Source organism: Miniopterus natalensis, chromosome 9, assembly GCF_054644295.1.
Source record: "Miniopterus natalensis isolate mMinNat1 chromosome 9, mMinNat1.hap1, whole genome shotgun sequence".
NCBI lineage: Eukaryota > Metazoa > Chordata > Mammalia > Chiroptera > Miniopteridae > Miniopterus > Miniopterus natalensis.
This window is the reverse complement of record NC_142089.1, coordinates 46,733,515-46,748,171: the sequence shown is the minus strand read 5'-3', so window position 1 is coordinate 46,748,171 and position 14,657 is coordinate 46,733,515. Positions and strand designations below refer to the sequence as shown.

Below are 14,657 nucleotides of genomic sequence, written 5' to 3'. Positions count from 1 at the left end.
ATCTCTCTCAAGTGTCACCAGTTACATATAACATCCCAACTTTCTGACCTATGCTGATGACAGATCTCCACCTATTGTGATGTCATCCAGTACTTAATGGTAATAGTTCACATGGCATCTTTTCTGCCCCAGTTTAAAGGGCACTTCCTGTTTGTGGACTGAAGCCTACCACATTAGCAAAATATGTAACTGCAGGATTACAGTATGCCTTCCTGTGATTTTATTTCTATATCATTGCCTAAGCAGCAATGAGTAAATCTTCTAAATTATGTAGAAAGACTTCTTGTCCAAGAAGCAATATATTCTGCAATCTTGTTGACAAAATTGTTAAAAGACCATCCTTGCAGTTTTTGGGTCAGTGGGGTTATCACTGTTATGAACCTAGAATTTACAGAACTCTGGCAAAAATTCTGAGGTACGTTGACTTGGATGGGTTTGACATACTCCTTACAGATTACATTGCATTTGTGGAAAAGTCAGGATACCGTTTTGAACTGAATTTTAATCTTGAATTCACCGAGATATGTGTGAATACAATTCTGTACTGGGTTTTTGCCAGAAAAGGTAATCCTGATTTTGTGGAATTGCTTCTGAAGAAGACAAAAGACTATGTTCAAGACAGAAGTTGTAACCTGGCACTGATATGGAGGTAATCATCTCACACGTTTTTACTATAAAAGGAGGAAATTTCTATTTAGGAGATTATACAACTATTTTTTTCTAAAATGAATGTGCATAGTGACTATATATGTATGGATAAGAAATCCTGACTTAAAAATGCTCATTCATTTGTTCACTCCTTCATTCCTTCCTCTTTATGCAATAAAATTGTTACCTATATGTACATTATTCTGTACCAGTAAATTACTAGTGGTTCTGCTTTGTAAAGCTTACATGTTAATACTCAAGGTAATGCAATGTTAGACAACTTAGATTTCTCTAAGTAGACAAAGACATTGTTTTGTGTAACACTGTAATCTCTTCTTTTTAAGAACAGTGTTAATGTATATCTATAGTATGTACATAAATTGATTTTTAAAAAATAAATTGACTTTCAAAGAATAATTCAGTATATACACACAAGTTCACTTAGTAATACTTATTAAACACACTTATTCCCTCTTTATATGTTAAACATCGATAAATTTTACTCCAAATTCCCCAGAATTGAGCACAATGAAAGTCTAACACCTGTTTCAGTTTTTTATAGAACCAAACTTTCACATAGTCTGAGCATGTCAATCTAGCTAATATATACTACTGAGGATCTTGTAAAAATAAATCTCCAGTGTGACCTCTCTGTAGAGTCCATAACATAGAGTTTAAAGTTACTTAGTTTGTACTAACTCCAATTTACTCTTTAGTTTTAGGCATTAGTTTGATTAGATGTGCATTTGTTCATTCGTTCGAAAGTATCTATTACCTTTCTATGTATGATGCACTGTACTAGGCATGATGACAGAGCATGTATACAATGAAAAACAGTAAGAGAAGGTCAGTTAAGGACTAAACCAATCTAGATTCTGACTGAAGCTGAGTTGTTCTAATTGTGCATCACTGTGATATTGGAGAACTGGACTGCTTCTTGAATGATCACCCAAGTACAGGAACTGATAGCTGTGGGATGACGTATCAGTAATAAAACCCCAAAATAACACTTTTGGTTGTTTTAAGGACTATTATATTTGTAACTATACCATAAATCAGTAGCTTCTAACACAGAGTGTACTAGATGAGCTAAGTAATGTCTATGTGTATCCCAGGCAGACCCATGAAAAAGAAAAATGGAGTAAAACAGAAGAAGAGAGGGTTAAAAAAAAATTAAATTAAATGAAGGGCAAGACGGGAAAACTGAAAGGAAGAAAAACAAAAGAGAAACAGTGGGACATGAAAGAGTGCCATTAACAACTGTCCTAAGTGACGGTTTTAAAATTAATGAATTTTGACTTAGATGCATCCACAAGGTGCACACATTGAAGGCCAATTCTACGAATCACATCATTTGGATCTTTCAAACTCATAGAATTTTAGATTGGAATGAAGTTTAAGAATTTGATAGCAAACCCCTCAGGCACAACCCCTTATCAAGCATCCCTGTTTAATGTTCATCTGATCTCTGCTTGGACAACTCTAGTCGTAGTGAGTTAACTATACCTTGACCTCTCAATTGTGAGCTCCAGACTCCTCCTTTATTAGGTTGTCTGCTTGACATCTCCACAATGCATCTCAAACTTAACAGAAACAAACAATTTGCCTAGATAATTGTAACAGACTCCCGTAAGTCTTCCAACTTTTGCTCTTCCCTCTCAACCTCTATAATTTAGTCTTGGCTCAGAAACCTCAGTGATCTTATAATATGAAAAATAGGTCATATTGCCCATACTTAAAATCCTCCAAAGTTTTCTGACTATAAGTGGGATAAAATTTAAACTCAATACTCTTTTTTGTTGTTCATCCTCACCAGAGGACATTTTTTTCCATTGATTTTTAGAGAGAATGGGAGGGAGGGAGTCAGGAGACTGGGGGGGAGAGAGAGAGACATCAATGTGAGAGAGACACATTGATTGGTTGCCTCCTGCACATGCCCTGACTGGGCCGGGATTGAATCTGCAACCCAGATATATGCCCTTGACTGGAAATCAAACCCACAACCCTTCAGTGTGTGGGCTGACATTCTAACCACTGAGTCACACTGGCCAGGGATCAACACCCATTTTTTTAAAAGTCCTACATGATCAGGCCCCTCACCATTTCTCCCCAATTCAACCTCACGTCACTCTCTCCTTGAACACTATATTCCAACCACTAGAACTTTCTGTTTCTGGGACATCAAGTTAATTCCTGCTTGATGACCTTCTCTTTGCCTGAAAAGGCTCTTCACTCAGATCTTTCCACCATTAGCTTCCTTGTCGTTGTCAGCTTCTAGAGGCTGCCTGCATTCCTTGGTTCATGGCCTCTTCCTCCATCTTCAAAGCCAACATTGTAGTCATATCTTTACTGGCTATATTTCCGTCATTTCCTGACACTTCATATAAGGACTCTTGTGATTTCATTTCACCCACCTGGATAATCTCCCATCTCAAGATCCTTATCTTAATTACATCTGCAAAATCCCCTTTGCCATATTGAGAGGCCATAATCCAGCCTTCCACAGTGATCATGTCACAAACCTATCAAGATTATTATAGCCCTGGATAGTGTGGTTCAGTTAGTTGAGCTTCACTCTGTGCACCGAAAGGTCACTGGTTGATTCCTGGTCAGGGCACATACTGGTTAGGGAGCTTACCAGAGGCAACTGATCCATGTTTCTCTCTCACATTGATGTTTCTCTCTCTATCTCTCTCCCTACATCTCTTTCTAAAAATCAATAAAAACTAAGTCCATTTTGGACATAAGAATTTGCATTGCCTAGTGGATATCCAGGTAGAGATGGACTATAGGTGGCTAGATATATAGTGTCATCCTTGATGTCTCTCTTTCTCTTACGTTCCACATCTTATCTGTCAGGATATCTGTTGGTCCTACCTTCAAACAACATACAGAATATGACCACCTCCATTGTTATGACCCTGTATCAAGCTAAGTGACTTCCCTCCTTCGATTCTATAACAAATTCTCAAAAAACATATGATCATGTTGCTTTTTTACTCAAAATCTCCAGTGGCTCCTCCATTACACTTAGAGTAAAAGACGAAGTTCTTACAGTGATGTACAAGGCTCTGTCTGACACGGCATCCCAGTACCTACCATTCCCGCCCCACTCACTCTCAGCCACACTGACTCCCTTACTCTTCTTCCAGCACTCACTACATGCTCCTGCCTTAGGGCCCTTGAATATCCAAATGGTGAACTTCAGCTCCCCCCTCTCTATCCAAATGTCGTCTTTCAGCCATACCCTCTCCTATCATCCCATTTAAAATTGGAAAATGCCCTCCCTGCACCCTCCTGCTCTTCTATATTTACTGTCCTGCTCTACTTTTTCTTTTCCCACGGTACTTATCAAACCTAACATATTATAAAATTTGCTTGCTTGCTATGTTCATTTGGTATTGTCTGTTACCCCCCACTACAATATAATCGAGAAAGGAGGCATCTTTGTTTTGTTCATTCATGTATCCCCAGCAAGCAAAACAGTGCTGGCATACAATATGCATTCAATAAATATTCATTGAATAAATTATTAGACAGTAGTTGAAGTTACAGTCACAGATGAAATTGCCTGAGAACAATTAGCAAATGAAAATTAGTCATAAGGCCGTATCTATTTAGATGCTGAGGGCAGAGAAAGAGAAACCAGTGAAAGACGATTGAGAATAGTCAAGGAGGTAAATGCATAACTTGCAGAAAATGGTCCCACTGAGTTTAGAGAAAACATGGTTTCAAGAAAGTCAACTGCATTAAATATCAAAGATAAACTTATTATAAGGAAACATTTAGTGAATTTAGCAGCTCAAAACCAAAGGAGAAATTGTAGGAAAAAATTAGAAATAATTATTATAGCTTCAGAACTAAATCATTCTCTGCATGTCTGCATGGAAACATTATGCCCCATTTCATAAGCATGTGTGACAGGTTTTCAGATACAGAGGGTTCAGTTCATTAACCTCACATTTAAAATTGATACCCGCTTTGCTTGCCTCACTCCATCCGTATAAGTACTATTATAATTAACTGTCAGTACAGATTAAGCAAATTTTAGTTTACAGTAACGTGCTCTTTAAACATGGGGATTAATCATATGTCATTTGGGTACAGATTTGACTTTTAAATCTCATTTTAAACCTATTTGAGTTTTAGTTAGGTTTTCAATGTTTTTGGTACAAAATATCTTCTAAAGGTAATATCAATCTTAATATCTTAAAATCAACTAGAGCCAGTTGTGTTATTTTTTGTCCCTTAAGTCCCCTGAATTTCCATATTTATAGGACTTTTAGGTCAAATATCTTAAGAGTTAGCAAGATGAATAAATTAGATTGCTTTTGAAAAATTTAAATGATTGCACTTAACTAAAAATCTTGTTAGGTCTGAAAGCTACAGAATAGATTTAAGGAATATATATATATATGAGAGAGAGAGAGAGAGAGAGTCAGTCAGGGTAATAGTGAAAAAACTCCATTACAAATTTAAGCATCTACAATGGGCCAAGCACTGTTCTAGGCATTTAAGGATATAACCGTGGACTAAAACAGACAAAAATTATTGCCCTGTGTAGCTTAAATTTTTATAGGTCACCTTGCTCACCCATTTATTTTTGAAGATGATAAAATGAAAGATTAGAAACATTAAGCAAATTGTCCAAAATGGTAAGGGCTTAATGGAAATATGCATGGAAAACCAAGAGGAGGGTCAGGTATTCAAAGAAGACTTCACAGAAGAGCTTATCAGACAGGGTCTTATACAATGAACAAGACAGAATCGAAAAGGGAAGAAAATAACATATGCAAATCAAAGAAATGTGAAAGAGTTGGATGCAGTGGTGTTTTGGGAAAGTGAGTACTAATTAGCAGGCTAGGAAGGCAAAAGGAGAAGTCATTTAGGAGTTCAGTTTGGGATGTGTTGGAAGCATTGTGGAAAAGATGAGCTGTCCCGTGCGATACTGACCGAGAGACGATTCTAGGGAGGGTGCATATATTTATTGAGAGAGAACTGGGAAGGACAGACATGGTACAATGGGCAGAGTTATGACGAAAACTTGCCTCTTCGTTTCTAAAATACTGCTCTGCACTACACCATCCTATTGTTTTTGTTTAAATCACAAAATCTTGTCATTTCAGGGCTCAATGAAGCTTTGGAGATAAAGTAGTCGATCTAGTGATTTTCAAACTACTTTTTAGAGCTCCTGACAGGGAGGTCTCTAGGACCCCCAAAGACACTTCAAAAAGGAAACTTATCTAATACAAATTGTTAATTTTATATAGCTAGTTTAGGTATAAAAATCCTCCACTTTTGGTTTATGTTTGTAAATGAAACATTTTTTCCAATTTTGTTATTGGCAAATACCTACTAATCTTTTAAGTCTTGGCTCCACCGTAAGCTAGAGGAAGTAATTGCCCTTCTTCAGTGCTTCTAGAGTATCCCAACTATGCTTCTATCATAGCAATTATAACCCTGCACTATATTTATTGAATTACTTGTCTATTTCCCTTACTAGACTGTAAACATCTTGATATCAAGAACTAGATCTTTCATCTCTGCATATCTATTACTCAGTATGCTCTGGACAAGCAAGTACTTAAATAAATTCATGAATGAATGAACAAATGAATACATAAATGCACAAGAAAACTGAGACCCAAAGAGGCTGACTTACCCAACATCATATTAGCTACTTAGGAGAACCAAAACCTAGAACCCAGAACCCTTTAATCTCCATTTTTATGGCATTACACCATGTTGCCTCCTGTCTTAATTAAGTATATGTAACCTTAAAATGCCCCTTTTGAATAACACTTTCGTTGCTCTGCATAATTGTCCAAAACCAGAATTTATAGTTTGTATGGTGTTCTGCAGAATATATTAGTATTTTATTAGATCAATCAAGAGAATTCCAGAGACAAGAAGCATGAATAAAATTACTCTTTCTTTAGTCCTAAAAGCCATGTTAACTTGGCCAAACTAAGGCTTGATAATATAAAATCCCCTATGGTTGGTTCTACTATGTCCTATCTACATATAGAGGACAATTCAACAGCAAACAAATATCTTGATCACCCGTGGGGGCGGCGAGAGGGATGCAGCTGATTGATGTTGATGTTTCTCTCTCATCAATGTTTCTATCTCTCTCCCACTCTCCCTTTCTCTCTCTCTCAAATCAATTTAAAGAAAACTTTACTGAAGAAAATAAAATTCTGCCCTTCAGGGACCTGATATGGTATTTACATTTCTTAAACCAATTCTAATACCAATTCTAATTTTCTTAAAGTGAAAAAACGAAAAGAATTTTAAAAATAGAATTAAAATAGTTGCACCTATACCTTTTTGTCCAATATTCAAACTCAATTCAAGCTCACCTCTGACCTGTAATCAAGAACAATAAAAGCAAACAAAAAGATATTAAATGGTCACATAATTCCGTTTTATTAATAAAGTGAAATAAAGAAGAATCTTTTTCCCTTTTCCATTTTAGATTTTTCAGAGCCACATTAGTTTTATAATGCTTGTTCTAATCACAAAAGATTTCTTAAATGAGAAACAGAATTGCTGTTACTAAAAATAAAGCTTTCCACACATTGTAAATCTCTTTTGTTCGTTCTTAGAAGTGTAAAGAGGGTTGAAATATGTAGTAGAAGTTTTCTTATTTTTTAACTTTCAGTTTGGTCTAGATTCATAGAGCAGAAAACTAAGACATATTCTATAAAAGGTAAAGTTACATTAGAAGTTAAGACATTTAATATATAAGTTAATGCTATTATTTCCCCACTACTGTTAAGACAAAGTGTTTACCACATTTCTTAATTCTATACCCAGTGAGGTTGTGTTTGTTTGTCTGATCCACAGGACTTTCACACCAGTATACTGCCCAAGCCCACTAAGTGGCATCACGCCTCTACTTTATGTAGCTCAGACAAGGCAATCCAGCATCTTAAAAATACTGCTGCAATATGGAATCTTAGAAAGAGAAAAAAACCCTATCAACATTGTATTAACAATATTGCTCTACCCTTCAAGAGTGAGAATAATGGTTGATCATGAATTGGTGGACATCCAGGAAGATGCGAAAACATGTTTAGTGTTATGTTCCAGAGTGCTTTCGGTCATTTCAATCAGGGAAATAGAGGTAAGCAAAACATGCTTCTTTGGATCTGGGCTCAAATACTGATCGATTTTAAGATAAAATTGTTAGGTAAGAATGAAGTTAATTTTTAATCTATGGATTACATCCATTGGAAAATTAATCACTGAGTGTATGCTTATAAATTAAAAACACAAAATTCAAATTTTCTCAAATATTAGTCCTTTACTTCATAATTTTGTCTTCTAAATATAAAAGAATTTCGAAAGTTCAGTTTATAGTTTATTTTAGTAGTTACTAAGTGGATGTATGTTATTATTGCATTCTAATTACATAAAAGCCTGTTTATTAGGACTTTGATATCTCTTTAAAACACAATAAATGAACATTTTAACAGAATTTTTCCCTCAATAGAGTATTTTAAATGAGAGTTACATTTCTCTCACAACTACAATCAGATTTTTTGTAGTCAGGATACACATTTTTTCTTTTCAAAGTCTCAAAATAATTTTGAGCATAAAAATATAAAGGCTTACAATGTTTGTTCACTCAAAAATATCTATCCCTCAGAAATGTGTAGGGCTTCTCCTTGATAAGATTTTTGGAAATAAACCAAATTTAGAGAGAGAAAAATCAGCCATATGGAGGGCATGTTTACTCCAACAAAATGAACTGTAAATTTCAGCAGCATCATATCATGTCTATTAGGATAGCAAGAAATAAGTCTGCTTAAGGGAAAGAAAGCTACTCCTATAAAATTAAACAAGTAAAATTACCATGGACTTCAGCAGTTCCCCTTACCTTTAAATGTGTGACTTCAGAAACAAATCCCTTACAAATATAACTCTGCTGGTTTTTTGTTTTTGTGGGTTTGTGGTGGTGGTTGTTTTTTTTGTCTCGACGGTGTATATTAACTATGCCTGGGACAACTGTAAGGAGAGCAAATTGATCAAATAATTTTGGTAACCAGTTTTTAAAGCAAAAACAATAAAAAATTTCTGCATCTTCAGTAATGTGCTTGTCTGTGTCCAGTGTTAGTCCTGCACAATTATTACAGAACAAAACAATTCCCAGTCAATTCCATGAATGCTATTCCTGAGGTACAATCACACTAGAAAATTACTAGGATAGAGTGAGTTGATCAAAATCACCTGCCTGCGGGGCAAAAAAATTATAGCTGGGTTCCAATCACTATTCATACTAGATAGTGTTTAAATAGTCAAGTATTGAATAAATAATGAAAAATTATACTTTAAGCGAGAGTGTCATATTGTCTGTAGGGTATGGGTTCTACTGGAGAAGTGTCTCTGCAATAAAGCAATGCTTTTTACTACTAAGTCAACCTACTACTCTTTGGCTTCTAGAATTAAATCTCTAAAAGGATATCTTAAGTGAAACTTTGAAAGTTATCTTTTTGTATGGATGGGGCTCCTGTCAGGTCTTCTCATGGCTTAGTAGTATGAAGTTGTACTCTATAATGGTTGGAATCATTTCAGGGAACTTTTAGGATTTATGTTTTCTGTGCCCAACCCCAGACCAACTAAATAAGTATTTCTGAAGTAGAACCTTAGTGTTGGTATATTTTAAAGTCCCCTAGATAATTCTAGTGTATATCCAAGTTGACAACACTACTCTAGAAGCTGATAAAACATAAGTGTATTTCACCAGTCAGAGGAAGACAAATACCATATGATCTCACTTATATGTGGAATCTAATGAACAAAATAAACTGATGAACAAAACAGAAATAGAAGCATGGGCACATGGAACAGACTGTCAGCTCTCAGAGGGGAGGGAGGAGAGGGGAACTGGATGAAAGAAGGTGAAGGAATTAGCCAAAGAACATATATGCATTACACATGGACGCAGGCAAGAGTGTGCTGATGGCTGGAGGGAAGAGGGGGCAGGGGCTGGGTAGAGGTGGGCAATGGGGAAAAAAATGGGGACATCTGTAATAGTGTCAACAATAAAGTTAAAAAAACTTAAGTGTATGATCTACCTAAAATTAAAAACATATAGATTCACATTTGTAAGAATTAGTGTGTGTCCTAGACACATTAAAGTTTATATATAGTTGTAAGAATGAAATGGGAATAAAAATACTTGCATCAGGTGAAAATTCTTTAGAAAAAATATTATAAGGATCATATAAATTTAAGATATATTTTATTAACTTAAGTAAAAATGTTAATAACTTGAACTAATCCAATGATTAACATCACGAAATGAAAATGTTTCCTTTTCCTCAGACGCAGCTAAGTTTAGGAAGACGTCCAATTATTTCAGATTGGTTGGATTACATTCCTTCAACGAGACACAGAGATCCATGTGAACTATTACATCTTTGCAGACTAACCATCAGGTCACAACTACTGACCAACAATATGCTCCCAAATGGGATATTTTCACTTCCGATTCCTGTTCGTCTACAGAACTACCTGAATTTACAAAGTTAACAAGTGTTTTTCCTGAGTTCTTTAAGGATGCTCACCATTGTATGGATTAGAAGTTAATAAACTATTAACTTCATGCAAATTTTTATTGCATTTAATAGTCCATTAGAAACTATATTTTCACACGACACCCTAAATGAACCAATTTTAAATCAACAAATGGCTCTGCCCATTACCTTTCTATACAGTGGAAGAAATATATGCATTTTATTTTTATATTTTATATTTACCCTTTTAGTCCATTCTTAAGCATTGTTTTTCCTTATAGCGTTCTTGTTACTTGTGGAAATTTGGTCATGTTAATGTTCTGAATTCTGAAGCTCTTCTTATTAGCACGTAGTAAGGTAAATATTATTTTTATATTATGCAGTCATATTAACATTTATTTACTAAGATCTTTAAACTAAAATGTTATAGTTGGTAGTAGGAAATAATCAAGGAAATTAAGATGTAATCCCTTCCTTGAGAAGAATTTATAATTCTGTAGCAGCTATAGTTGCAAATACAAGGTAAAGAATTAGTCAACTAAAAGATAGGGGTTAGGATTGGAATGACAGAAATGGATTATATTTTAAAATAACTTGCCTTAAATTACAATATGGAGCTTTGGTGTTTTGGCATGTAATATACCTACATACTAGTCCAGTAGTATTTTCAATTGAGATATAATTATCAAATAACCTAAGTTTCATGTGTACATAATGATTCAATATATGTATATATTACAAAATTATCACCACACATAGTTGCAATTTTTTTCACAAGATAAGAACCTTTAAGATCCATTCTCTTGCCCTGGTCGGGTAGCTCAGTTGGTTGGAGCATTGTCACGTACACTGAAAGGCTGCAGGTTCGATTCAGGGCACATGCCTACGTTGCAGGTTTGATCCTTGGTAGGGTAACACGTGGGAGGCAACCAATGTTTCTCTCTCTCTCTCTCAAATCAGTAAACATATCCTCTGTGAGGGTTAAAAAAATAATAATAAAATAAAAGATCTATTCTCTTAGCAACTTTCAAGTATACAATAGAGCAATATTAACTGTAGTCACCATGCTACATATTACATCTCCAGGACTTCTTTATTTTATATCTGGAACTTTGTGCCTTTTGACCACTTTCACACATTTCACCCACCCCTGAATTATATGCATTTTGATGCAAATAATAATAATTTTGATCCATTTTGCATCAAGATGAGATTATTATCAGTTAAGTATTCATGTTCTTTGGTTACAGAGAAACTTATCTTCTAAAAAATTAGAATTTTACTACAATTTTTTAATCCTTTACTTTTTGACTATCTAGGGTACTAGACTTTTCTCTATTTGATCAAACTGTTACATCACAAATATGAAAATTGGGAGACAATTGTCTATGTCTCTCTCATGTTTCCGCCTGTCCTACGAGCAAGACACTGGCTGTCTCCTTCCTGACCACGTCTTTAAGGATGTTTGTATAGTGAACAGCATTGAAAGGCAGAGGCAATGTCTCCCTCTGAGCAAAAGGCAGGTTGCTCGGTATCTAGTATAGTATAGGTAATGTCTTCCTCTGGGGAAAAGGTCGAGAATGTTTGCTTGAAGCTCATTGTAAAAGACTGGAGTTTCCGAAGCTTGGGGTTCCTAAGCTGTAACACAAATGCACTGTGCGCACATCTGCACGGCCGACTCCATGTCTCAGAGGGTGGGATGCATCGAGCCAACACACACATGGCCATGGCGCTCATGCTGCATGCTGAGCCACTACTAATCAAGTCTTTTGTTTCTGACCCAGGAGTTTTTTGTCTTCTGACAGCAAACATCAAACTGTGTTAAGCTAAACTGCTAGTTGCAATGAAGGTAAATATCTCAGACCCTTTATAGTTCTTCGTTTTACATTGAGGTGTAAGTGACATATATTACAGTAGTCTCCCCTTAGCCAGTTTCGCTTCCCATGGTTTCAGTTGCCCACAGTCAACTGTGAACTGAAATAGTAAGTGGGAAATTGCAGAAATACACAACTGGTAAGCTTACAAACTGCACGCCATTCTGAGTAGCATGAGAAAGCTTGTGCTCTCCTGCTCCATCCTGCCTGGGATGTGAATCATCCCTTTGTCCAACATACCCCATGCTGAAGGAGCCACCTGACTGTTAGTCACATGGTAGCCGTCTGCGTTATCAGATCAGCTGTTGTGGCATCGCAGTGTTTGTGTTCAAATAACCCTTGTTTTACTTAATGATGGCCCCCCAAATGCAAGAATAGTGATGCTGGCAATTCAGATACACCAAAGAAAGGCTATAAAGTGCTTCCTTTAAGTGAAACGGTATGGATGTATAGAAAAAGCATAGTATATATAGGGTTTAGGACTATCGGCAATTTCAGGCATCTACTGGGGGTCTTGGAACATATCTCATAAATAAGAGGAGGCTACTGTATATTAGCTTTAGGTATACAACATGATTCAATATTTGCATATATTACAAAATGATCACTGCAGTAAGTCTAGTTAACATCTGTCATCATACATACTAATGCCTTCACAGTTCTTGACAGTGAGAATCTGTTCCCCACCTCATCACTATGTTTTGTGGGATACATTTTAATAGATTATGTCAGATAGCCATTCTCACTGCCTACTTACAACCTGAGAACTATCAAAATTTTTGGCAATTCATAGGAAAGGGGTATTCATTCTGATCTTATAGTAAGATAAACAACAACAACAACAACAAGATATGATTTAGCCCTGGCCAGTGTGGCTCAGTTGGTCTGAGCATCTTTCTGTGCACTGAAAGGTTCAGGGTTCAATCCCAGGTCAGGGCATGTACGGGAGGCAACTGATTAATGTTTCTCTCTCACATTGATGTTTCTCTAGCTTGCCCTCTCCCTTCCTCTCTCTCTAAAAATCAATAAAATAACATCCTCAGGTGAGGATTAAAAAAAAACCCTATATGACTTAAGCTTCTAAAGAACAGAATGGAAACAGCAAAGCAGCAAAATAACTACCAAAATAGTCTTAAACAATCTGGTCTCTTTACTGTGGTTTAATCACCCTTCACCAAATCACTCATGCTATCACCCAGATGATCTTTCTAAAATGGAAATCTAATCCTGTATCCCTCCACCACCACACACCTTAAAACTCTTCCGTGGTCTACAGGGGAAATTCATATAAAGCACCCAGATTCATCCTGTTGCCACTCTCATATGCACTCTACCCCACAGCTAAACCAAACTGCTCACTGTTTCATATCTTTTTGCTTTTACATATGCTGATCCTTCTACCTAAAATGCTCTTCTCTACTGATATACTTTAATATCTTATAAACTCCCTTGACTCACAATTGTACACTTTTTTGTGCCACTACCCTTTTTGATGTTCTTCTATTATTGTTCTTATCACATGGTGTTCCAACTCTAAAATATAGGTGTGTTTTTTCTTTACTATACCTGAAAAATCTACCACAAGGTCAGACATCTTTTTTACCCCTAGCACTTGGTGTGCTGTCTATTCCATAGTAAATATTATTTAATTTTTTGTTGTGGATTTTAAGAATAAGACCTATTGTAAAACTTCTATATGAAGGGAAAATTTTTAAAATGTGCTACCAGAAGGGTTAAGCTAAAAGGCATTTAAAGATAATTTAGTAAGAAAGAATGATCAGAATAGTTTAAAATTTTTTGAAGTGCATTACTCACTGCACACCTATTAGAATGGCTAAAGTTAAAACAAAAAACAAAAACCTAACAATATCGAGTACTAGAGAACATGTGGAACAATTGGAACTTTCATACATGGCTGATGGTAATATAAAATAGTACGGTCACTCTGGAAAATAGTTTGACGGCTTCTTATGAAGTTAAACATATACTTATGACATGCTGGAGCTATTCCACTCCTATTTAACCTAGATAAAAAACTTAACACACACAAAAATCTGTACATGAATGTTTGTAACAGTTTTATTAATAATTACCAAAAACTAGAAACCCAAATGTCCTTCAATGAGTGAATTGATAAACTGTGGTACATACAAACAATGAAATACAAGTCAGAAACAAAAAGGCACAACAGCATGGATCAATTCTAAAATAAATTATGCTGAGTAAAATAAGTCAGCCTCAAAAGGTTATATGCTATATGATTTCATTCGTTGGACATTAAGGAAAAAATATATATAGGGAAAGACTACTTAATTATTCCCAGTGATTACTGGGTTAAATTTAGAATCGGAAGAATTTGGGGGCGATGGGACTGTTCTATGTCCTAACTGTGGTTAGTGGTTTCAAGAATCCATAAATGTGCACCATTTAACCAAAACTGTTCACCAAAAAATTAATTTTACTGTATGTAAATTTTAAAATAAACAAATACATTGCTTCCTATGCATGGAAATAAGCTGCCCTTTTCCTCTACTCCCACATCTCTTACCCCTAGACCTAAAAAAATATAACTTTATGGGAGGAGAAAGGTAGAACAGACGAAAAGAATGGC

At 35.6% G+C, this 14,657-nt stretch overlaps 1 protein-coding gene across 1 annotated transcript; it reads left to right on the top strand.

Annotated features, from left to right (window-relative positions):
- Nucleotides 1-248: 248 nt before the first annotated feature.
- Nucleotides 249-10,188, top strand: ASB17 (ankyrin repeat and SOCS box containing 17). Its single transcript, XM_016216768.2, has 3 exons — nucleotides 249-649; nucleotides 7,498-7,777; nucleotides 9,982-10,188. The coding sequence occupies exons 1-3, from the start codon at nucleotides 249-251 to the stop codon at nucleotides 10,186-10,188; spliced, it is 888 nt and encodes a 295-aa protein (XP_016072254.1).
- The last annotated feature ends 4,469 nt before the right edge of the window (nucleotides 10,189-14,657 follow it).